Below are 26,967 nucleotides of genomic sequence, written 5' to 3' on the forward strand. Positions count from 1 at the left end.
GCCAGAGCCTGTAATATGTTGTGGGGATTTTAATATCAATGGTTTGCATGGGCTGGGAGTTACGGGCGGGGGAGGGTATGCTGGGAGGAAAAGGAAAACTTGTAATGCGATAAATAACTTAGTGGAACAAAATGCACTGGTAGATGTGTGGGCTAATAACAATCCGCTAGGGACAGGGAGTACTTATTACTCAGCGCCACATAGGATGGTCGCCAGGCTGGATTTTTTTCTTCTGTCAAGTTCTAAGATAAATGGCGCCCAGATAGAGCGGCTGCCAAGGATTATATCAGATCATAATCCGTTGGTGTTAAGCCTCCCGCTGGCTATCAGAGACAGGGTAAAACAGTATACCTGGTCATTTGAGAGAAGGCTTTTAAAAGAAGGATACCTTAAATCGGATGCAGAAATGGATTGTACAGTTTTGGGTGATCAATAGGGGGTCCGCTCCAGCTAATATGGTCTGGGATGCGTTCAAGGCCGGAATTAGGGGGGAAATCTTGAGCTACACATTACAGAGGAATAAGAAGGAGAAAATCAAGATGGATATGTGGCTGAAGGAATTGGAGAGGCTAGAAGAACGTTTAACCCAGGCACTGCTAAATCATGAAGCAATAGAGGGGTTTTTGCTGGAAATAGAATTAAACAAAGCAGAAGCAGGGGAAAGCTCGGCACAGAAGGCGGCGGGGAACTTCCTGGCTAAGAAAGAAAAGTGCTATGAATATAATGAGAGAGTAGGCCACCTATTGGCAATCCGAATCAGACAAAAATTAGTAGCAGGAGAAATCAAGGAAATTAGAGATAGCACAGGCATAATTGTAGATAAGGTGGAAGAGGTACAGGAGGTATTTAGAGAATTTTATGGGAATTTATATGCACAGGGTTTAAACAATATAGGACTGGGAATTATGGAGTACTTGGCAGGAGTACCACACAACAGGTTACATGAGGAGGAGAAAGAGAAGTTAGATCTCCCTTTAACTTTACAGGAACTAAGAGTAGCAGTGACTAATCTCCCCGCTGGGAAAGCTACAGGGCCGGATCAAATACCGGCAGAGTTTTATAAAACATTCTGGGACACAGTGGGGGAGGATATGTTGGAGACTTTTAGACAGGCGCAGATGAGTAGGTTCGCGCCACCGTCTTGGGCAGGGGCAGATATAGTGGTGATACTGAAGAAAGATAAATCCCCATTAGTACCTGGGTCCTACAGACCAATCACCCTTTTAAATGCGGACACAAAAATCTTTTCTAAAGCATTGGCACAGAGATTAAGCAGGGTTATAGAGGGGTTAGTCAGTAAAACACAGCATGGATTCATTCCTGGAAAGGGGACCACCCAGCATACTAGACAACTGATCATTTTAGATGCTGCGGAGGTTGCCAGGGATCCTGTCGCGGCCATATTTCTCGACGCAGAGAAGGCTTTTGACAGGGTCTCCTGGGACTATTTGTGGAAGGTTATGGAGTGGTTTGGAATAGGCGAGGGTTACATCAGGGCAATTCAGGTCCTATATGAGAAGCCGACAGCGAGGGTGAGAATTAATAAGAGCTATACAAGGGCAATACAGATAAGACGTGGGACCAGGCAGGGTTGTCCCGTTTCACCCTTGCTGTTCGCTTTATATTTGGATCCCATGCTAAGAAGATTAGTTTGTAATAATAATATCCCCCCGGTCAGGTCGCACGACATGGATTATAACTTATTCGCCTATGCAGATGACGTGGCGCTCATTATTCCGGAACCAGGGAGGGCTATAATTGAGATAGAACAGGAGGCTATGAATTTCGGGGCAGTATCAGGGTATCTGATTAACAAAGGGAAGACTCAGATAGTTCAGAACAGATACACAACACACCAAGATGCTAGAGTAGTCCCTGAGGCGTTATATCTTGGGATTAGGGTGACAGCGGACTTAGATACCCTAGTAGGGGTGAATATGGAACCATTATTAGCTAAAGTTAAAAAGAATACTGAAAGGATTCACAATTTACATTTGACACTAATGGGACGCATAAATGTGATCAAGATGGTCACATTCCCGAAATTTCTTTATATCTTTAGAGCCATCCCTCTTCTTTTTGATAAGAGTTGGTTTAGTAGGCTGGAAGTAATTCTTAATAGACTGATTTGGGCACAAGGGAAGACCAGGAGAGCCTATAGATACATGACACTCTCTAGGGAAAAAGGGGGATGGGGGGCCCCAGACTTTAAACTTTATTATTGGGCCGCGGCCATGCAATATTTTCAAGGGCTGATAGGTGGTAGGGGAGAGACACAAAGGGATGACAGATCTACCTTCACAAATGTATATGGAGTACTGATAGGGGGGGAAGCTGAGAACGCTTTTTTAAATGTGATTGATTATAGTTATTATAAACACACCAGGTTCAAGACTCTAAGAGCGGCCTATAACATTTGGAAGGCGGTAACTAAAAAGCTTGGAATGGGGAGATACAGTAGATGTACTCGACTGTTAAATAACCATTCACTCCCGGGGGACATCTTTAGGGATGCAACTATGAGGGTTTGGGACACTAAGGGTATCAAGAAGATCGGAGATTTAATGGACATGGAGGGGGAGATATTACAATTCCAGGAGTTACAAAATAAATTTGAAATACCTACTAATAGTTTCTTTAAGTATCTACAGGTGAGAAGCTATTTGGTAAATAAAAAGGGAAGTCCTACAGGGTTTAACCATTGTAGAATATTGGATTACTTAGAACGGAGTAAGCATTGTACAATCCGACAGCTGTATGTAGAACTGTGTGCCCTTAAAAGCGACGACAGGGATAAACATGCTAGTAAGTGGGTGGAGAAAGTGGGGTCTAGCCTGGATGGATTTCAGATGTCTTTGGATTTAGGAAGTTCAGTTCAGTGTTCAGCAACGTTGCAATCACAGCATTACAAAACAGTGTATTCCTTCTATCATACCCCGGCTAGAATTGCACAGTGGGGAGGGATGTCAGGAATAACCTGTCCACGTTGTGATGCAAGTAACGCTGACATAGTACATGTTTGCGCAATGCCCACAACTACACACTCTGAAGGGAGCAATTGAGGAATTTTTGGAGGGCTCATTGGGGATCAAGATCAAAATGTCTGATGAATTAATAATGTTGGGGGTGACGGCAGGGGCAGAGGAATCCCATATAGAATTTTTGTTTATGACAGCTGCTGTCTTTCGGATCGGTATTGCGAGGGCATGGCTGGACAGGATACCTCCAACATTTCAAATCTGGGTAGCAAGATTATTGTCCACGTATAATTTGGAGAAAGCGATATACGACAGGAAGGGCAGAAGGGCAAAAATACGGGGAGGGAAGATATGGCAACCCATTGCTCGGTGGAAAGCTGGCCAGAATGGTTAGGATGCGGGGTGAAAAACTGCATGCATTATTGGAAAATGTAGTTTGCTTCTCTTTATTTTGTACTGCTTGAAAGTATTTTGTATTCTGTGTTTTGGGTTTTGCTTACTTGTGCTGTAACATGTACTGGGGTGAAAATATAAAAAAGAAAACAAAAAAAAAAAAAGATTAAAGATCAAACAACCATGTTTTCAGAAGTTTCTTGAAAAGGATTAGGTCTGAACAAGAGCGAAGGGGCAAGGGTAGCTGATTCCAGTATTTGGGGGCCAAGAAAGAAAAGAAGCTGCCACCATATCAGGCTTTATGGATAAGTTTAGGGCATAGTAGTAGTAGTAGTAGTAGCAGCTCGCTGAATTAGAGCCGACGTGCCAGTATATAGGGCTGCGGTTTATTTTTAAGATAATATGGTCCCGTCCCATGTAGTGATTTAAAAAACAAAAGTTTAAAGAGCGCACTTTTTTTTTTACTGGGAAGCCAATGAAGGAAGCATAACACAGGTGCAGATGGAGATCGTGGAGGAAGATTACAGACTAGGCAGGCTGCCCTGTTCTGTGCCACCTTAAGTCTGGAGAAAAGGCCTTCATTCATTCCGACCATAAGGGAATTCACATAGTCCAGGCAGCTCACTATTAACGCCTGGATCACGGTTTTCCTAACATTCTGAGGAAACCAATGAAAAGCCTTCCTAAGCATGCGCATCAGACCAAAACAGGTTACAGAGATGGATTTGACATGTTTGTTCATAGAGAATTTGTCATCTAAAAAGATGCCCAAATTTTGAACCAATTTGAGAGGTGTCGGGGGTGATCCAAGTTTGGCTGGCCACCAGTCAGTGGACTAGATTGAATGTGCCTTCTCAAGAAGTAGGACCTCCGTCTTACTAGAGTTGAGCGGAAGGAGGTTAGGAACCATCCATGATGCAATTTTTAACATACAGTGTTGGAATTTGACTTTGGTAAGTTCCGGATTAGAATCCATGGTGATGACCAGTTGTGTGTCATCAACATATGTGATTGTGTCACAGCCGCACGACCTCATAAGCCTGGCAAGGGGAGCCACATATATGTTAAAGAGAGTAGGGTTCAAAATAGATCCCTATGGCCCGGCACCCCTTTGTCCAGGGCCATGGATTTTGAGAGATAAGAATCCATATCTACACTACAAGTTCATTCTGATAAAAAGATTTCCACCCATTTCAAAGCTTTGCAGCTAACACCAATCTCCTCCAATCTTCGAATTCGAGTTGGGTGGGAGATGGTACCAAAAGCAGCTGATAGATCAAGGAGAACCAGCACAGCCGAATTCCCCATATCTAGCATGAGTCTGATTGTGTCGGTAACCTCCATTAGGGATGACTCCGTGCTAGGACATGCACAGAAGCCTGACTGGCAGGGGTCCAACTGAGAGTTGGGTTCCAAAAAAGACACCAATAGGTGGTTTACCAGTGACTCTGAAACTTTCACAATGAGAAGGAGCAATGCTATAGGCCTATAATTTTGCTAATCTGTAATGACGTGTAGCTTAGATTACTTTGTAGTAAATGCATCAGGTATTTTAGACTGTCCTTTCTTTTGTGATCTTCTTTGAGAGGTTTTCTTTAAGGCACCATTCTCTTTCATTTTGCTGTGTAACATTTTCTTGTTGTTTTTTTGGCTTCTCTTAGTACTGCCATTGTACTTTCTAGTAGTTTGAGGTGTGCAAATTCTAGGTCCTCAGGAGCCATGCAGCTAGGCGTAGGCTCTCGGGTTCTTGGTCAAGTACCTTTCTGTTTTGCACTGTTAATAGGTCTTTTCTTTTTGTAAGCCTGTGCACTGTTCCCTGTGTTATCTCATTTGTCTGGCCCACTGCGGGGCAATGAGAATCATTGTCATGTGGCTTATCTTGCATTTGTTGATCATTTTGTGGAGTAGTGGTATTGGGGGGGAAAGCGTAAGCAAATCTCCCTGACCAGTCTATCCATAGAGCATTCCCTAGGGCCTGCTTGCAAGGTTGCCTGGATTCGAAGTGTTCTTTTTTTGCATGGTGATTTGCAAATAGGTCAATTTGCGGAATCCCCAATTTCCTAATATTTTGTGCAGTTCCGATTGATTCAGTTCCCATTCGTGGGATGCGGACGTCTGTTTTCTCAGTCTGCCTGCCTCTACATTGTCCTTTCCCAGAAAGTGTACTGCAATTAGGTTTATAGTCTTTGGGATTGCCCATTTCCGTAGTTGTTGAACTAGCATTGAGAGTGCTAAAGACTGTGTTCCTCCTTGTTTGTTTATGTAAAACACAGTGGTTGTGTTGTGTTTGTATCAACACTTTCTTTCCGTAAAGCTCATTCTGAAAGGCTTTTAAGGCTAGAAACACTGTTTTTTAGCTCCAGGAAATTGATGTATTTTACCGCATCTTCCTGCTTCCACAATCCCCTTACCTTGAGACTGTTCATATGTGCTCCTCATTCTATTTTGGGAAGCATCAGTTGTCATGGCTACTGTTGGAGTTGGTTGTGTGAAAACTCATCCCCGTGCTATGTTTGTTTTGATCCACCATGCCATCTCCTGATGAACTGTTTGTGTGACAATCACTAGATCCTCCCAACTCCCTGTTGCTTGTGACCATTGCTCTTGAAGCCTTTCCTGGAATGGTCTCATGTGCAAGCAAATGTTGGGGGATTAAATGAATGCATTTACCCAGTAAAATGGAACCTAGAAGAAACTTTAGGAGGGTTACTGACCTTTCCCTCGCCCCTCTAATTCAGAAAGCCGCTATTGATTCAGCCAAAGATGTCGATATTGCTGCTTCCGAGCTAACAAATGCCACTACAGCAGCGGTAAATGTGCTGGCTCCTGTAACCCTTCGATACTCTGCCAGAAAGAGACCATCAGCCCGTGGTTTTCAGAGCCTTTAAGGCTCTTAAGGCAGGGGTGTAGGAAGCAGGAAAGGCTTTGGCGGGTGAGCTGGAACCCACAAGAGAGGGAAAAGCACAAATCTCTTCTTAAGGAGTATAAGGCGGAGGTTATTAAGGTGAAGCAAGAATACTTCGCCCATTTAACGACCACTCTTACCTCCCCGAGAGAACTCTTTAAGATAGTTGATTCATTGTGCACTTTACAGATGCCTGATCCCATAGTGTGTTCACAAGACCTCTGTGATAAAATCGCAGGATATTTTCACACAAAAATAGCGGATATTTACTCGCCCCTTGAAGTACAGAAGGCCTCAATGTCCCCTCCCCCTCCCAGTTCGGTCTTCTCTCCCCCTGATGCTGATGCCCCGACTACTACAGTGAGGCTGTCTGTGTTTCCACCGCTTTCCCTGCAGGAACTTGACTTGCTTTTAAGCAAGATGAGGTCAGGGTCTCCTTTAGACCCCTGTCCTCTCAAAGTTCTCAAGGACTGGAGAGATACCCTGCTGCCTCCGCTTCTGGATATTATGAACAGGGCAATGCAGGATGGTATTTTCCCCTCCCAGTGGAAGAGTGCTGTGGTCAAGCCCCTCCTTAAGAAGCCTACATTAGACCCGAGGTACTTAAAAACTTTCGCCCCATTTCTTTGCTCCCAGCACCAGCAAAAATGCTGGAGACCCATCTAAACCAGCATTTGGAGGCGTTTCTGGATTCCTCGGGTCTTCTAGATCAGTCCCAACACGGTTTCAGGAGAGGCCATAGCACGGAGTCGGCCCTTACGATAGTGCTTAACAACATCCGCACTGTGGTCGATCAGGGCCACACCTCCCTTCTGGTCCTATTAGACCTGACAGCCGCCTTCGATACCCTGGCTCCCTCGGTTCTTACATCTCGTCTAAGGGAGTTAGGGGTAGAGGGCGTGGCCTTGAGTTTATTGGCCTCTTTCCTGGATCAGAGGGAGCAGAGGGTCAAGCTGGGAAAATATCTATCTCCACCCACACCTGTGCAATGTGGGGTTCCACAAGGGTCGGCATTAAGTCCGACCCTGTTCAACATCTATGTGGCCCCACTTGCCAGGCTTGTGAGATCGTTTGGGATGGAGGTAGTCTCCTACGCCGACGACATCCAGATCTTGGTGTCCCTTTCTCACTCGGTGAACTCTTCCGTTCTTAACTTTAGAAACTGCATGGAGGCGGTTTCTAAGTGGATGATTTACAATTCACTAAAGTTGAATGGGGAGAAGACCGAGATTCTGGTTTTCGGCGGGAACACTAGCATCTGGTCGGCCGAATGGTGGCCCCCCTCGCTGGGAGTCTGCCCCACACCAACAGATTCTGCGAGGAACTTGGGAGTGATGATCGATCCTGTTCTCTCAATGGCACAGCAGGTTAATAGGACAGTTGCTACCTGTTGGGGCATTATTAAAATTCTTCGGAAAATTAAACATTACCTGTCCCCTCAGGCTCGTAAGCAGGTTGTCGTTGCACTTGTCGCTTCGCGACTTGATTATTGCAACGCTCTGTATGCAGGCGTTAATAAAGCCCTGGTGCAGCGCCTTCAGACTGTCCAGAATGCGGCGGCTAAATTTGTACTGGATGCCCCAAGACTCTCTCCTGCCACGGCTGCTAGGAAAAGCCTGCATTGGCTTCCTTTTGAGTCTAGGATCGCCTTCAAGACTCTTTGCTTGACCTATGGGGCACTCTCTGGCAAGGGGGCTGGTGGGGTGAGGAAATGGTTGCTTCCTTACTCACCGGGCAAAGACCTCCGCTCCTCAACTAAGATCTTGCTGGTGGTGCCTCGTGTTCGAAGAAGTAAATGGGGTGGGAGGGCGTTTTCCACGGTAGCCCCCAAGCTATGGAACAGCCTCCCCCTAGAAATTAAATCCAAACTGTCTGTCCTGAAGTTCCGGAAAGCTCTTAAAACGTGGCTATTCTCAAAGGCGTACCCGTAGTGCTGGTTACCTGGTCATTTTGATTGTTTTTATGATAGGCGCCTTGATGCCTTTGGGCTTAGTAGCGCGTTATAAGATTTATTTCATTTCATGAAGCCATCATTCCTAGAATCTTCCTCACTGTCAGAGCTTGCCCCTTGTGGTACAGATGCGTCTCCTGCAGCAGTGCCAATGTTCTCTACTCGCTTGGGAACACCTTCCCTACTATAGTGTTGATCTGTACGTCTAAGAACACCTTCTGTTCTGGCTCTGGCGACGACTTGTCCCAGTGTATTGAAAATACGAGTTGAACCAGTGTGTCTATCACTTGTTGTATATGCTGTTTGCAGATACTGTATGAGTTTGCTCTTATTAACTAGTCGTCCAGGTATGGGTATACATGAATCCCCTGCCTTCTTAGATGTGCGGCTACTGCCGCTATGCATTTTGTGAAAACTCTTTGTGCTGATTTTAGGCCGAATACTAGGACTTTGAATTGGTAGTGTGTTTTGTTGACGGTAGTGTGTTTTGTTGACCACAAACCTTAATATGTTTTTGTGCTTTCTGTTGATTGGGACGTGCAAGTATGCATCCTTTAAGTCTATGGTTGTCATGTAGTCTCCTTTTTGCAATGGAGGTATAGTTTCTTGCAACGTTGTCATTTTGAATATTTGTGTTTTTATGAATTTGTTGAGAAACCTTAGGTCTAGTATTGGACGCAATGTTCCGTCAACTTTTGGTATTAGGAAGTACGTTGAGTAAATGCTGTAGTTCCTTTCCCCTTGTGGTATCTCTTCTATCGCCTCTTTGGATAGAAGTTCTTGCACCTCCTATGGTAATTGGGTTAATTATTTTTCCGAATGTTTATTTTTGTTTGTTTTTTTGTTTGGAGGATGCTTTGTCAGTTCTATGCAGTAACCGTACTGTAATATGTTTAATATCCGTTTGTCTGAATTGATATCTCTCCATTTGTGGAGGAAGTATTTTAACCCGCCTCCAACTGGTGTAGCATGTAGGAGGAACTGTTTGTTTAAAGGATGAAGTCTTTTTTCTGATATAGTCTTTGGGGGCCCATGCATTGATGTTTTTGGTGAGTGGCCCACTGTTGCAATGCAGCCACTTTGCTGTGGTCTGTGGTCCTCCTGGTTGTATTTTCCCTCTTCCCTGAGGGCGCCCTCGAAAGGATTGTCTTCCCTGTTGGAATTGGCAATTGGGCTGCTGTCCTTGGCTTACCGCTTGGTAAGTTTGCTGATATGTTTCGTGTGAGGCTGTGGGTTGATGGTTACCTCTGCCTGCTAGTCTCCTTGAGGGTGTGCCTCTACGCATGCCTCTAAATTTAAGTGCTCCCATAGACCTTGCTGTTTCATTGTCTTTTTTCAGTTGATTCAGCTTTTCATCTACGACGCTACCAAACAGCTGTTCCCCATTGAACAGGGAGTTTAGTATGTTATTTTGCACTTCTGGCTTGAAACCTCATATTCTCAGACATGCATGTCTTCTCTCGGTAATGCCGATCATCATCTGTCTGCTAGGTATGTCTGCAGCGTCTAGGGCAGATTTTAAACATGTGTTTGCCATGTTCTTTCCCTCTTCCACTAAGTGGTTTGCCCTTCTTTGGAACTGTTCAGGGAGGTGTTTAAGTAGTTCTCCAACCTCTTCCTAATGCTGATGTGTGCCTGTTTATCAATGCAATTGAGTTTGCAACGCGCCACTGAATTGCTGCACTCCTCTCGACCTTTCTCCCCACAAGGTCCATACTCTTGCTCTCCTTGTCTGGTGGTGGTCCAACATTGGCACCTTTCCTAGCTGTAGACGTAATGATAGAGTCAGCTGGCACCGACCCTTTGATGTACAGTGGGTCCTTTGAAGAATGTTTGTATTTCTTCTCACCTCTTAGTGCGACTGCCTTGCAAGTGACAGGCTCTTTAAATGTCTCTTTCCCTTGATCCAGTATACTTGATAGCATGTGTAGAAACTGGCTCCTTGATTGTGTAGGAAGTAACATTTCTAGTAAAATCATTGTTGTGGCTTTTCCTCTTCATGTTGCACTCCATATGGGTCTGCTGCTCTCTTTATGACTAGTTTGTACATCCCAATGTCATTTGGTGGTGAAGGCCTCGAAGGATATGCGTCTACCGCCTCTTCTGGGGATTCTGGGTCAAGAACCTGCCATTGCAGGTCTTGAGCCTCCAAACCCACATATGTTAGTGCTTCATTGTCACCTTCCTCCTCGAAGAATTCAATTTCTTCTTCTCCGTCAAGCGGAGTCATTGGCAGCTGCCATTCTAGCGTTGCAAAATATTCGCCATCTCTGCCTCTATCCTCTTTTTCTCGATCTCGGATGTGCGAGTTTCGGCATCGAGACCCTCTGCCTTTCTCTTAGTGCTTGACGACGCCGACACTGTCGTCAAAGGCCGTTTCGGCCTCTCTCGTTTCGACGTTGAGGCGTCTCTTTCATGAAAGTCTTTTGACGTCCTTGATTTTTTCAAGAGTTTTCAGCATCACAGAGTCTTTGTCTAAGGATCCGACTGATTGTTTCTCTTTGGAGGCGGCTGCAGTCGATGACTGTTTGGACGCCGAGGCGCCTTTCGAGGTCTTTGAGACATTTTTTCATGTCTCATCCTGTCTTTTTGAGGTTGACGGCTCTCTTACCTCCTTCAAAGTCTTCTTATTGACCTCTACGACAGACATCTGTGTCCTCGTCCACTTCAGGGCCTTTGGCGATGTTGTCCTCCTCTTTGATGGAAAGGCCCAGATCTCGAAGCGACGGTGCTGGCCCCTGGGCCTGCATGTTGTAGTTGGCCCTTCTCTGTCTCTTGCACCCTCAAGGTCTTTGGGGTGAAGTCTGAGCATGCGTTGCAATCTTCACTTTGGTGATCCAATGGCATGCAAAAGTTGCAGACTGGATGCTGATCTTTTTGAGCGTTCTTAAGACAATTGTTGCAGAATTGGAAAGGTGTCTTGTCCATTACTGTGCATAGGGAGCCCCCTGCATGTGCATTCTCGTGTCGTTAAAGTTCCCTACTTTTCCCCTCTTCGGCGCTCTCTGGCTCGTTGGATGGGAGTCTGGTACGTCGAATAGCCTTTTTACGCTGTTTTGAATAATTTTTACCTATTTTCGTCGATTCTGCTCTTCAAATATCTGGAGCTCCTTCCGTATCGATCCAGACTCAACAGGCGGAAAAAAAGAATCCGAAAATGGCGAGCAAAGGTGGGAACTTACGGAGGAAGCACATCGATGTCACAGGAGGACACCAAATGGTGGTATGTCGACACCCATCAACAAAAAAAAGAAAGAAATACAACAATTCCGGACCCAACCACTAGATGGCGGAATAATGCACAGCATGTGAATCCAGAAAAGATTTACGCTGCAAAACCTAAAATTCCTACAAGACTATTGTAGTTCATCTGGCTCATGGTCCGTGCCAAGCAGTGCATAAAGTAAATTGTGTCTTTCTTGGAACTATCCTCCAATTGATATTGTGCCTCCCATCTAGACTTATGTATTGGTGAGACCCTGAGACACTGAAGTTGCCTGATCAGAGGTCAGCAATTGTGCCATAGGGGCAATTGGCATCTGCAGTGAGGGTCTTGGATGGGCCGGTGCCAGGGTAGACGTTGATTGGACCACTGGCGCTGATAGGAGTAGCATAAAGGCTATGAATGGCACTAAGAGAAAGCCCACTAGCGGAGGGTGGAACACTATATTGCATCACAAAAGGACCCAGGGTGTCAAAGGTGCTCCAGAGGAGACCATAGCACACCTGAATATCTCGAACATGGCGCTGAGATAAGGTGCCGGATCAGATTCCTGTGCCACAAAGCCTAGGTACGGCTGGGGAGGAACTTGACTAGTCTTAGAGCTGGCGAGAGGCGCTAGTACGGACACTTGGGCCTCTCGGTGTGCTGGCTCCTGTGGCAAGGGAGACTCGATCAATTTTGTCACGGACAAATAACGAGAGAGGCCTGGAGGACTTATTTCACTTGAGTTTACTCCCACGCCTCCTCTTCTTCTTCTTCTTGCGCTTTTGGTGGGAGGATCTGGAGATTCAATGACACCAGAGACCTCGAGTGGGGCTGCAACTGTGCCAATCTGTATTATCCTCTGTCCCGGCCATAAAAAGCTTAGCCTTTCTCTTTTTAATGGCCTTTGGATGCATGCTCTGGCACAACCCGCAGGATCTGGTGTCCTGGTCATGATAATTGCCCCTCACATGTGCCATAAGGCTTAAACCCTGACCTCTAGGGAGGGGAAAAGTTGTTGCACTTCAAACTTTTTGGGAACATGAACGATAGAAAGTGCTGAATGGAGACCTTGTGAGGCAAAAGAACAAGTTACTTACCTTCGGTAACGCTTTTTCTGGTAGATACAATATCTGCCTGTGGATTCCTCACTTTGTGAATATCCCCTTGCGTCAGCAACATTCGGAAATTCTTTTCGTAGCCTCGCGCCGACGTGGACGTCATAGAGACACGGCATCGCACGCGACTCTGCTGACGTCACCGACGCCTATAATAGGCCCACGCCGGCGTGATGACATCAGTTCCGCCCTTTTTTCCGTGCCATCGAGGCACACGGATGGACCAATGACAGTAGAAATGTACACAGTATACACAGTACACAATAATCAAGGTAAAACACACAGTGTAAAGCAAATGCAGGAAAGCAATTGAAACATTACCTTGACAACAAAATAAATAAATATTACATTACAGTAACTCTGGTATAGAAGAGTGGACAACGGGGAGGCGGGTGGGTCAGTGAGGAAAAAGAAAAAGCGTTACCGAAGGCAAGTAACTTGTTCTTCTGATAGATACATCTGCCGTGTGGATTCCTCACCTTGTGAATAGAGTCCCACAGCAGTCCCCACTCCCGGAGGAGGGTGTCCACTCTTCTAGACCAGGAAATCCTGGAGAACAGAGCGTCCGAAGTGACCGTCCCTCCTCACCTCGGAATCCAAGCAGTAATGCTTCGCGAAAGTGTGGAGGGAAGACCAAGTCGCGGCTCTGCAAATATCCTCTACAGGAACACCTCTAGCCAATGCCGAGGTTGAAGACTTAGCTCTTGTAGAATGAGCCCTTATACCCTCTGGTGGTTCCTTACCAGCCAAAGAGTAGCAGATCTTTATACACAATACGATCCATCTTGACAAGGTTCTCTTGTGGACAGCTCTTCCTCTCTTGCAGCCAGCAAACCCAACGAAGAGCTGATCATCCAAACGACAGTCTTTAGTTCTGTCCAAGTAAAAAGACACCGCCCTCTTAGGGTCCAGACGGTGTAACCTCTCCTCCTCCTTGGAAGGATGTGGGGGAGGATAAAGGGTAGGGAGGGTAATGGATTGACCAAGGTGGAAAGGAGTAACCACCTTAGGAAGAAAAGCAGCCCTGGTCCTAAGAACCATCCGATCAACATGAATGGTCAAGAAAGGGGGCTTGGAACTAAGAGCCTGAAGCTCACTTACCCTCCTTGCAGAGGTTATTGCAACGAGGAAGACTGTCTTAAGAGTCAAAAGCCTCAGAGGACATTTGTGAAGAGGCTCAAAGGGAGCACCCATCAGAAAAGTCAAGACAAGATTTAAGTCCCACTGAGGCACAATAAAAGGAGTAGGAGGGAACCTATTTGTGAGGCCCTTCAAAAACCTTAAAACTACAGGAGACTTGAAAAGAGAAGGTTGGTCAGGCAAACAGAGAAATGCCGACAACGCAGAAAGATAACCCCTAACAGTGGCAACAGCAAGCCCTTGCTGCGCCAGAGAAAGGGCAAACTGGAGAACATCAGACAAATGGGCTCTCAAAGGGTCAATAGAATTCCCTCCACACCAAGTGACAAATTTCGACCATCTATAAGAATAGATGGACTTAGTGGAGTCACGACTGGCCGACAAGATGACATCCACCACATCAGGCGGGAGAGAAAAAGAATTCAGGTTGCCCCGTTCAATCTCCAGGCATGAAGGTGCAATGTCTGGAGGTGGGGGTGTTGAACCTGCCCCTCCATCTGAGAGAGGAGGTCTGCCCTGAGAGGGAGACGGAGCGGTGGGTGGGAGGAGAGGTGGAGAAGATCTGTATACCACACCCTTCTTGGCCAGTCCGCGGCGACCAATATGACTTGGGCCCTGTCTTGGCGAATCTTCCTCAGTACCCGAGGAATCAAAGGTATGGGAGGAAACGCGTAAAGGAGTTGATTTCCCAACTCAACTGAAACGCGTCCCCCAAGGCTCCTTGCATCGATACTGGAGACTGCAGGAAGACAGGCAGTGAGCATTCTCGCGAGTGGCGAACAGGTCCACCCGAGGAGTCCCCCACATCTGAAAGATGTCGTGAACCACCTCCGGGTGAAGCCTCCACTCGTGGTCGGCAGAGAACTGCCGACTGAGACGGTCTGCACGAACGTTCAGAACCCCGGCCAGATGATTTGCCATCAGACAAATCTGATGGTCCTGAACCCAGGACCAGAGGCGCAGAGCCTCTCTGCAGAGACACTGCGACCCCACTCCTCCCTGTTTGTTGATGTACCACATCGCGGTCGTGTTGTCCGTCAGGACCTGAACCGAACGACCGTGAAGGGAAGAAGGCCTTGAGCGCCAAACATATCGCCCGCAATTCTAGAAGGTTGATGTGAAGCAACCTTTCCTCTGGAGACCAAAGACCCTTGACCTCCAGATCCCCCAGATAAGCACCCCACCCTAGAGTGGACGCATCCGTTATCACTGTGGCCACCGATGGAGGTAATTGGAAAGGCTTCCCTTGAGACAGATTGCCTTCCACGCCCCACCAAGATAGATCCGCCGCAGCTTCTCTGGAGATCCTCACTGACTCCCCGAGATCTCCGTTGTGCTGATACCACTGCCTGCGGAGGCACCACTGGAGCGCCCTCATGTGCCAGCGTGCATGGTTGACCAACATAATGCATGAAGCCATCAAACAGAGCAGGCGAAGGACCTTCAGGACTGGAGCGACCGCTCCATTGTAAAATAAAGGAATCATTTCCTGTATGTCGCGAATCCTTTGAGGAGGTGGGAATGCACGACATACAGTTGTGTCCAGTACAGCACCTATGAACAGGTTGCGCTGGGAGGGCACCAGGTGAGACTTGGGTACATTTATCGAAAAACCCAACCTGTACAACAACTGGGTTGTCTCTCGCAGATGATGGAGCACTATCTCTGACGACTCTGCTTTGATCAGCCAGTCGTCTAAATAAGGGAATACTGGAATCCCTGATCTTCTGAGATGCGCCGCCACCACTGCCATCACCTTGGTGAAGACTCGAGGCGCAGTAGTAAGTCCAAACGGAAGGACCGCAAACTGATAGTGCTGCGATCCCACCGTAAAACGGAGATACTTCCTGTGCGACTTCAGGATTGGGATGTGAAAGTACACATCCTGTAAGTCGAGTGACACCATCCAGTCTTCTTCTAGCAGCGCTTGAAGAACCTGAGCAAGGGTGAGCATCTTGAATTTCTCCTGTTTCAGAAAGATTCAAGATCCTGAGATCCAGGATTGGACGAAGTCTGCCATCCTTCTTTGGAATCAGGAAATACCTGGAGTAGCATCCCTGACCCCTTTCCTGCTCTGGGACCACCTCTATCGCACCCTTTCTTAACAGAGTCTGCACTTCCTCCTGTAGAAGCAACAGGTGTTCCTCGGTGCAAAAACCTTGGCAAGGCGGGTAATTGGGAGAGAATTCCCGAAATGGAAGGGCATACCCATTTTCTACAAGATTGAGAACCCAAAGATCTGATGTAACCGATTCCCAATCCTGTAGAAAATGGGTAAGCCGACCCCCCCCCCCCCACCGGACCCACATGATCCTGAATGGCGGATCTAGGACTGCTTTTCTGGGGCAGGAGGGTTGGAGGAAGTGGAGGAGGAAGAGGCTTGACGCCCACGAGGATGTGCTCTCTGTTTTCCCCTGTATGATCTGTACATGGAATTTTGCTGCTGCTGCTGTTGTTGCTGCTGCTGCTGACCTTGTCGGTAATTCCGAAAGGAAGAGCGACCAAAACCCCTGAATCTCTTGTTGGTCGAAGAGCCTCTTATCTGAAGACCTAAAGACTTAGCAGTTGCCCTACTGTCCTTAAATCTCTCAAGGGCTGCATCAGCCTTCTTCCCAAAGAGGCCAGACCCATCAAAGGGAAGATCCAATAAAGTTGCTTGAACATCCGCCGAAAAGTCCGAGGATTTTAACCAAGCAGACCTTCTAGTAGCAACAGCAGTGCCCATGATGCGCGCCACAGAGTCAGCAGTGTCCAGACCACTTTGTATAACTTGGCGAGCTGCTGCCTGTGCGTCTGAGATCACCTCCTCAAAGTCCTTCCTGTTGGCATCAGGAACCTTAGGAGTAAGAACACGCAAAGAATCCATAAGGGCATGCACATATCTCCCTATCAGACAAGTGGCATTTGTTGACTTTAATGCCATACTTGCAGAGGAGAAGGTCTTTTTAGCAACCTGATCTTGTTTCTTTGCCTCCTTTTCACATGGAACCTGGGGAAAGGCACTTACATTCTTCTTAGAACATGCAGCTTGAATGACCAGGCTCTCCGGCGAAGGATGAGAGGTCAAAAAAACAGGGTCCTCAGGAGCAACCCTGTACCTCCTGGCCACACTCTTAGAAACCGCAGGAGCTGACAATGGTTTCTTCCATACTTCCAAAATGGGTTCTGTCAAGGCATCATTGAATGGAAGTAAAGGTTCCACTACTGAATTTGGAGAATGTAAGACCTCAGTTAGAATATTGGATTTAAATTCCACAGTCGGCAAAGTTAATTGAAGGAGATCAGCAGCCTTCCTCATAACTAAATGATAAGGTTGAACATCCTTAGAAGGCGTACCAGAGCCTGAGGGCAACCCCCACTCTGGAGAGAAATCCAGACTTCCTGTGTCAGCCAACTCCTCAAAACAATCCTCATCCAATTCACCTTCCTCCATATCAGAATGTGAATCCAAGTACCTCCGTTCTTCCAAAAGGCGTTGAGCCTCCCTTCTGGATCTCTCCTTCACACATTTTGCTACCGGATCCACCATCGGCTCCGACGGATTCGGGATCGACGTCGGTATCGAACTCGATGGTTCAATGGGATGTACCTGAGGACGACTTGGAGCGGGCGACGTCGGAATCGGCGTCGATGGCCTCGGTGGAGCCGGAAACTGCCAAGGCGGCATCGGAGCCTGCATATAAGGCATAAACGGAGCCGGAGGGTAGGAGTGAGGAACTCCTAAATTGAAAGCCAGAGGACCCATGGGACCCAAAGGTGCACCAGAGGGGTACCACGCCCTTGAGAAGCCGCCATACATAGCGTTCAGAAACGCAGATGTGTCCTGGCCTGGGGTTGGAAAGGGCGGCTGAAAACCTTCAGGCTGATCTTGAGAAGTGTTCGGATTCAGCTCTTCGACAGGCACGGAATCCATATCCTCCTGAACCTCTTCCTCTTCTCGGGCCGGGGACGGCGCCGGATCCGGAGCCGGAGACTGCACTCGCGACTCCGAAGGTGAGGCCTCACCTTCAGGTTCAGAGACATCAAGAGTAACCACCTTAGAACGTACCGTGACCTTGACCCCGACTCCTTACCGGAACGATGTCGGGACTCATGTCTCCTCTTCTTATGCTTCTTCTTCGATTTCGAAGCATGATCTGAATTCGACTTCGAGGATGATCCTTCACGAGATCCAGACCTCGACCTTCGAGAACGAGATCGACGATTTCTCTTTCCCAGCTTTCAGTCTTGCCACCAGGAGTTTTGCTTCTCTCTCCCTCAGGGCCTTCGGATTCATCTTCCGACATGAAGAACAATCATCTACATCATGGTCAGAACTCAAACACCAGATGCAGTCATTGTGTGGGTCGGTTATAGACATAATTTTACCGCACTCCCTGCAGGGCTTGAAGCCGGTCTTCTTCGAAGACCTCGTCGAAGAAATTGGATATAGAGAAGCAGACAAAGGCAACAAAAAGGCAACAAAGTACCAGTTGGCTACTGAGATTCCCGATAACCGTTAGCGTCGACGACGCGGAAAAAAGGGAACTGATGTCATCACGCCGGCGTGGGCCTATTATAGGCGTCGGTGACATCAGCGGAGTCGCGTGCAATGCCGTGTCTCTATGACGTCCAAGTCCACGTCGGCGCGAGGCTACGAAAAGAATTTCCGAATGTTGCTGACGCAAGGGGATATTCACAAGGTGAAGAATCCACACGGCAGATGTATCTATCAGAAAGGGAAATTATGTTGGTATAACATACGGGGGGAATTTTATGGGCTCAGCAATGTCACTACGGGCATCAAAGTGGGGCGTCTCATACTGTCGGAGAAGAGCTATGGAACATTTTCTGAACCAGTCTAGCACCTACAAGTATTTAAGATGTGATAGTCTGCAGGTAGAACAATCAGAACATTAAAATGTAATGTCAGTTTTTCAAACAGAGCTTCAAATGTGACTGGCGACATCAAAAGATTTGCCTATAAATAATGAGGATCTATTGGAGTGACTATCAAAGAGCTATAGCAAAACTGGCAACTCGCCATACAGCTCAATAGCTATGAATATGCAAACCGCAAGAAGATTGGAAAAATTATTTATAGAAAAGCATCCAAAAGATTCCCAGTTTAAGAGTATCAACTCTTCACTGTTGATTGTGCCTAGGTCTGGCCCTTATTCTACTAAATGCTTTCACTAATAAAACAAAAATCATTAATTAGGTTTGTGACTGTGTCTGGCTGAAGAAACTGCATTAAAATTCTTTACTTTAAATACTTTAACCCGTTTGCTACTGCCGACGGGCAACGGCCGTCGCGAGCACTACCTCGGTAGTGCTGCGCACGTCCGTTGACCGAGGCGGCCCCGCCCACTTAATAGAACGTTCCGCACTGGCGTGGAACGTTCAGAGCAGCAAACTGGTTAAAAGAACTATGTGCAGATTACAAGAAGACTCTATGGCTTAACTATTGTTACTGCCAAATACAGAACTGAGCACAAAGAAGAAATCCGAACATAAGTCATTAAAACAAGTCACTTCATGATAGACTTTGCAGTCCGCTAAATACAAGAACAGTAAATGTTTTTAAGGCATGTACACGAGAGGAACCTAGAAAAAACATTAAGCAGAGCTAAAAAGAAGGAATTTTTAAGATTCAGGAGTCTTTACATCATTTTTTAGGCAGTTTGAAGAAGTCTGGCATGCAATCGATAAGCAGCAATCAATCTGTTGACTTTGCCATCTCTGCAAGGAAGCAACTGAACACATATATTGTTTATGCAGCAACTTATTAGAATTAAGGAAGCATCAAAAACTAATGTTAAGCTCAAACTCAGGAACTAGAAAAGACAATTGATCTGTGTTTTAAGTGACTATCAAATGAAGATATTGTCTATATAATTACATTTTTAGGGCCGGAGGAGCAATAATACAACATTTGACAGAAGAGTGAAATTAAATCCTTGTTGTAAACTAATGTTGATGTTTTGAACGATGTTATAATGATATAACTAACAATACGTATGGTATATGTTTTTAATAAAACTCATACAATAAAGTGGCATTGAATGAAAACAGGTAGGTTGAGCTACACTGTGCCTATACTCACCTGTGATTGTAAAGGCACTTTCACCTATCAGAGTGACTGTTCAAAAGTTAAGACTTAATTGAAGCCATGTCCACAGCATCATTTGGGCACTGAACAAGTGGACCTGCAACCGCACAAGCTGAGGAACTTTGTCACAAACCATTAACAAATTTGGATCATAGGACTGACATCACTTATTCATGTTGGCCTAACTGGCAATGGCTATGCCTTGAAAATAGGTTTGAAAGTAAATTCTACGCCTGGCGTTCAGCCTAGTAAAGAACAGTTTCACCTAGTAGAGAAGAGGCCGCAAGGTTGAATGTTCCAAAGACTACACAAGCGTCAATTATAAAGGATACAGATAATTTCTGACTTCTAGGGAGTAGGATAACAGATGCATTTTCCTGCCAAAGGTGGAAGTACACTTCCCCTCGGTGATACAAATTAAAAAAGGGGCTGTCAAAGGCAGCCCATCAAGAGAAGTTTCAAACCAATATAAGTATTTACTCTGGCTCCTTCTTTCCTTCCAGTATTAATAACTTAATGGCAGGTCATAGGTGCATGTTTTCTGATACCTGTAGGTACCCTTTAAGGCACTGGTAGAGGAATGAAGGGTGCTTGCAGAGTTACCTGCCTCACGTTCCGGTGAGTGGGGCAGTGGGATGGGGGAGCTTGGGGAAAGGGGGAATATGCTGGGAGTTCGGTCAAGAGTCTGGTTAGAATGTGGTTGCTACTGATGCCAAATTCTTCTACAATATGATTAAAGGGGTTTAGGCCTCCCTAGAAACGACCTCATAATGTAAAACCAGGCCAGTGCAACATGAAAGGAGGCACAGGGTCCGACGTGGTCGCTGGGCACTCTGCACAGAATGGAACTACCACTTGCTGACGTCTCATTCAATTTACCTCTTCCATATTAGGCTCTAATTTTATATAGGCACAGCAGGTCTCTTATTTGTCTCACTTTCTTTTTCCTCACTCCGCGCCTTCACTCCTGTTCTGTGTTTTCTCTCAGATCATGCCTGCTCTATCCAGCCCCATACTCACCTACTGCTAAGCCATGCCTTTGCCATTCGGTTTCTCTCCATCTGTCTGAAGTCTTCCTCTCACACACTCGCTCTGTGGTCTGACACACAAATTCTCTTTCGCTGGTCCCTCTGTCTCCGTGGCATCTCACACTGTTTTTGAGGAGTCGGAGCCAGCCGCGGCCAGGGCCCTTTGTGCAAAGAGCCACATGGGAATACAACCCTCTCCACTGAGTGGTCTGCAGACCTGGTCCTCTCCCACCCACTAGAGAGACACTTTACTTGGATCAATACTCTGCCAATGAAGATACATTAGACTCTAGTTACCTTCCCGCATACGTAGATCACGCCTGTGTCCGGGTCATAGAATGGGAGGAGTGCACCGTTACTCGAATCAAGCTCCTGAAGGCCCATCGGCTCATCCAGGTTGTCCTGTAAGGAGAGGCCAGTCAAGTCATTTTGCAATCGAAAACCAACAGTTTAGTTTACAAGTTATACATTTGCATGCATGGCTTACTTTCGCCACAGAACATAAAGCGTGCCATTCACCATCAGATCCAGTCCCAAGAGATCAAAAGAATCAGGTTATTTGTAGAACAGCTTCCACAGGGACACAGTGGAATATAAAACACACAGGGCTTCAAACACAATGAAGGATAATCCAGCACACAACTAACTGCCTGGGCAGAGTATTATTTTACCTATCACATAGTACTGAAACCGCAGAGAAACAGGCAGGTGTCCACACACTGGATACAGAGAAACAGGCAGGCATCCACACACTGAATACAGAGAAACAGGCAGGCGTCCACACACTAAATATAGAACAAACATTTGTCAAAAATCAATTCCAATTTCTAATACAACACGAAGGCTCAATTAAAGTAGCAAAGCGAATGTATTTATTTATGAGTGAGTCTTGATGATATTTTTCTGCTTTTCAGAAGTATAACACAATATAAACATGACATGCACCCAATACATACAACAGTGTTACGTGGCAGATCGAGAATAAGAAACCCTAAGTAAGACAGAAGCGACAATCTCTCCAATCGGTTTTGCATGAACAAATGGAGAAGAGATTACAGAGGCAAGTAAGTGTAATAAGAAGTCCCTTCTTGAACATCACGTGAGAGTATTTTAATCTATTTAGAGTATGAGGCAATCATTTAACAAGATATATCTCCAATAATGTAGCCACAAATCAGTTTCTTAATGTTTGACCTCTACATAGTGATCTAGTACACCCAGACCATGCAAGGATCATCTAGTTGTGCTACTTTCCTCAGCAATCAACCTCTCCCTTTCTACCCATTTGGATAAATCCGCCATCCATAGTCTTTGGGAGTCTGAGCAAGTAAAGTTGCAGGTGAGCTTGCTATGTCCAGGCAACAACCCAAGCAAGCATAGTTTATCCCTTCTCGCCAGCCTCTAATGCATCAATGCACCCAAATGGGCCACCACATCATCTTAAAATTGCCTCACAACCCCACTACATGTGCCCATAATCAGCTCCAGTTGTGACACGCTGGAGTCATGGCCGGATCCATGAAATGAACTATTGAATGGGTGACACATGCCCTCATCAAGCTCTTGCACCTATAAATAATAAGGTCAGCATACAAAGTTCCCTCTTAGCAAGGAGCCCGGGGACACTCAGTGCACGTTTAGCTTTCGCCTGCAGCTTGAAATACCCCCTGAGATCCAGCACCATCACACATTTAAAATGTTCCTCCTCAACTGCGGATCTCTACAAAAACACTCCCTGGAGATTAAGATGCGCCTGGAAGACGAGGACCCAGATGCTCTATTCCGGACGGAAACATGGCTACATAATGATTTGGTACCTGATCTGGTATAAACTCTGCCCACAGGCTTTACTAATAAGCGGAATGACCGCAGCATAAACTCTGCCCGAGGGTTTTACTATGAAGCAGAATGACCGCGATAAAAAGAAAGGAGGAAGCATTGCCATAATGCATAAAAACCCAAATGTAGGGTTGAACCCAATATCATTCTGGAAGGCGAAAGTCTTTCTTTTAACATGGCACGATCTTCCACCCACTCCTTTGCCGGAGTCCTCATTTACCGCAGTCCAGGAGGGTACGTTCAATTTCTTAAATCCTTTCCTAAGGTGGCAGCTACATTAGTGGGCATGTCCCCCAATACCACCCTTATGGGGGACTTCAAACTACATTTTGCTGATCCTAATAAGGCGGATGCATCAGAGGATCTTTTAACTATTCAACTTGCTCAAAATGTCATAGGCCCCACACACAAGAAAGGCCTTACACAAGACCCCGATTTCAGTAACCATACCGAAATGTCGGCGAGCGATCCTATCCGCATCCCCTGGTCGGACCACTTCCTGATCCCCTTCCGCATGACCCCTTTACACGGGAACCCCGAGCATTTAAGCCATCAAGAGGAAAGCATACCCTTGCGCTAAACTTCCTGTAGACTCTTGGATCATAGCTCTTGATAATATTTAACCTAAAGCCAATTTAAATCTCACGCAGCCTTGGAAAACTTTACTCATTGAATTGAGTCCTCACTTGATAAGGTCGCCCCAGCTGAACTCGGCCACAAAATTAGAGAGAAAAGGACTCCATGGTACTCCCCCGTATTGAGAGTACTTAAACAGACATGCAAAAGACTGGAGCGGGAATGGAGGAAAGACCATAATGACCTAAGCAAACTAAAACATAGAGAATCTATAAAAATCCATCAAAAGGAAATAAACGTAGCGCAGACCAGTTACTACAAAGGCATCATTACCTCTGGCACTAATACTCCCAGGGAAATTTTTCGCGCTGCGGAGGATATCCTAGTGCTCCTAAAAAATGAACTAGCCCTTGAGGCCTCCCCAGAACAGAGTAATGCACTGGCAGATTTCTGTCAGGGAAAAATTGAAAAGCTTTATGCCGCATTCCCTAGCTCCCCCCGCCCCAGTGACCTATCAATGAATGTGCCTGTACACCATCTAGAACACGTGCTTAAGGAATTCGCAGCTCTGAATCTGGATAAGCTGACAGAAATGTTTTCACAAATAAAATCATGCTCCCCTCTAGAGCCAGCCCCTCCACATATCCTACATAAAGCAGGAAACGTGACCCTTTCTACTATTTTGTAAATTGTAAATCTTTCCACCTCCACAGGATCAGTCCCTGGTCCATGGAAACTTACCATAGTCACGGTCTTATTGAAAAAACCTAGTCTAGACCTAGATGAGCTTGTGTGAGAAAGTGCCATCTTTCTTGCATTGGTATGCCCCCACTTTTTTCTGAACTGCTGATGTGCTTTGACTGAGTGTGCCCTGGGTCCCTGCCAATCAGGTACCCAGGGCCTGTGTTCCTTCCCTAAAAAGAAAAGCTATGCTGAAACAAAATACTCAATTGCATCTCTGGCCACCTGTCAGCCCCTAGTAAATGGTACCCTAGTTACACAGGGCATGGTGACCAGAGAAGACCCCTGAGAGCTGCAGCACTTATTGTGCCACCCTCAGGGGCCCTGTACCCTGGCACTCACACACTGCCTTTGCAAGCTGAGTGCCTGAGTACAGAACTAAACCAAGAGTCGACATGGCACACATCCCTGTATGCCATGCCCACAGAACCCACTACCCTGGCATACTTCAGTCACCCCTCTAGCTGGGTGCCCTATGCCAGAGGTGAGGGCACAGGTGCATGAGCCCTGTGCCCCTACAGTACACAGGGCCATTCCTGGGCACCGTAAGTGCAGTGATGCCATTTAAGAGTATATGGTGCTGGGAGGTTGTCACTACGAACTCCACAGCACCATAATGGCTGCACTGAAGACTGACAAGTTTGGTACCAAACTTCAGCACATTAAACCCGCACTGATGCCAGTGTGGGATTCAATGTAAGATGCACGAGAGGGCATCTTAGAGATGCCCACCAAAACCTGAACCTACAATCCACGTCTGGGCTGAGTGGCTGCATAGGCTGCCACACAGCAGACATGTTGCTGGACCCCTGGGTGGAGAGCCCCCCGCTCTCCTGGGCCTGCAACAATGCACATCCTGGGCGAAGTGCCATGTCTCCTCCCCCAGGATGGACGGGGGAAGCTTCAAAGGCATACCGCCTCTGAGAGCTTCTCTAGACCATTTGCTGTACCCTGCAACTGGCCCCCCACCCATTCTACCCCGACTCTGGCGGGAAGACTGGCGGGAAAAACTACGTCAGGAAGGAGGGTGTGCCAACCTCTGCCAACTCCACCCCTCAGATGGGAGAGGCGAGGTGAAGCACAACCCCGGGCTCCGGCCATCTTATAGAGGGGGAGCCCTGCCCAATCCCAGCTAGGCTCCTTCCCCCATCCCACAGGAGAGGAGCAGACTAGGGGGTGTCCTCACCCCAGGACAGGGACCCATTGGTCCCTGCCCTTGCCCTACCTGTAACGCCCCTAAATTTAGTATTTAGGGGCTCCCTGAACCTTCCTTCCTCAGATCCCGATAGCAAAAAAAGAAAGAAGATCAAGAAGAAGACCCGCCGCACAGCTGCTAACAACAGGACAACAACAACTGACTTGGCCCCAGACCTACCGGCCTGTTGATCCTGAAACCTGCTCCTGCCTAATCCCGGCGACCTCCGCGGACAGCAACCTTGGGACACCCAGAGGACCTGCCTTCCTTGGCCCTCTCGAAGATTGGGACTCCCATCAGCAGAGGCTCTGCTGCAACAACCCACCTGGTGCTCACCAGGAAGCTCCGAACCAGTCCACTCTGCACCAGCCGAGCCCGGGCCAGGCCAACCTGAACAAAGACCACGAGGACGTCCCCCCGGTGACTGGGACCTGATGTCCAGTGCCCAAAGAACCTGATGTCCAGTGCCCAAAGACCCTCCTCGACGAACCAGCCGACGCCTGCAGACTCAGAACCAGGGGCCACCCCAACCGCGACCAGCCGAGGGTAAGCTTTTCCGACCCCCAAAGACACCCCTGCACCCGGCACACCCTTGTGCCTCCCTTTGGGGTACCTACCTGTGCTCCATCATCCCAACTTACCTCTTGAAGTGCTGTTCGCCCTTGGAGAGTCACCTTCCCCGAGCCTGCAGCCTTTGTTCCTTTTACAAGATCCTCATTGGATAACACTGAGCGCCCGACGGCTCAAAAGCACCCTACACCCACCCGCCCGAGTGCCGCTGGCTGTGACCCCTTGGCCCTCCCTATCCTACTTCCCCCGGTTAGAAATGGGATTTCCGGTTGGCTAAGGCTTGCGCCAAAGTCAGGCAGAAACCACCATTCCTACGTCAGGGCAAGGGAGTTACACTCCTCTCCTGCGCCAAGACCCTCTCAGTCTCTAGCTTTTGTTGCTCAAGGGCCAACATCCTAAGACTCAACTCATGAGCCCATAATGCCATTTTCTCCTCTAAGGCTAACTTCCTATTCTCCTCTGGGGTCAGAGAAAGGGATGAGGCACTGCCTCCGCTACTTGACCCAGCAAGGGACTCCCTATCTATGGTGTCTTCTCTATCTGCTGGTGCCCATGCAGTGTCATCTTCTTCCTCCTCTTCAGGGCTCCCCACAGATCCACCACCCCCCTGGTGTGAGACCCGGGCCCTCTCCTCACTGTGCTCACATTCCCAGTCATCCTTCTGCCATTGTGTTAGGTTTTCCCTAAGCTGGGACTGGGAGTCTCTGACTCATTCACTGCGATGTCTCTCTTCGCAAAATTCTCTCAACTCAGCATAAAAAGACCCCAGACATTAAAAGCAGACTCCATCTTGGCAGGATGCTCACAGACACGTGCATCACAGGGGACTTAACTGTCAGAGCTGAAGCAAGAGCACAAAATTTACAAAGAATTCAGCGAGCTCCCTATCCCAGAGAACTCACACTCACTTGTCCAGTGCAACACACCATTCATCCCCCCCCCCCGGACTGGTAAGGCAGTTTTTACCACCCCTGATTTCTCAACCTGACCACATGTGACACAGGTACCAATCTCTACGAGCGTGGCGGGGAACAAATGTACTGGACACTATTACGTTGCTACCACTGGATCCCACCCTCTGTTGAATCCAGAAAATTCAAAATGCACTTAGGGGATAGAAACCACCCTGAGCTAGTGACACCTAACTCACAGTGCACAAGAAACACATTTCCAAAGAAATGACATTCAGAACAATTTAGAAACCATAATCCCCAAAATGTGATTTATCAAAAAATGC

General features: G+C 47.1%; 1 protein-coding gene across 4 annotated transcripts in view; it reads right to left on the reverse strand.

Annotated features, from left to right (window-relative positions):
- CORO1B (coronin 1B) overlaps nt 1-26,967 on the reverse strand; it is a 219,571-nt gene that overhangs the window by 46,587 nt on the left and 146,017 nt on the right. For all 4 annotated transcript variants that reach the window (XM_078659251.1, XM_078659259.1, XM_078659252.1 and 1 more), the window contains one exon: nt 21,107-21,211. In XM_078659251.1, coding sequence (XP_078515377.1) covers nt 21,107-21,211 — 105 coding nt within the window. The remainder of the gene's footprint in view (nt 1-21,106; nt 21,212-26,967) is intronic.

The sequence above is a fragment of the Lissotriton helveticus genome, chromosome 1_1 (assembly GCF_964261635.1).
Source record: "Lissotriton helveticus chromosome 1_1, aLisHel1.1, whole genome shotgun sequence".
Taxonomy (NCBI): Eukaryota; Metazoa; Chordata; class Amphibia; order Caudata; family Salamandridae; genus Lissotriton; species Lissotriton helveticus.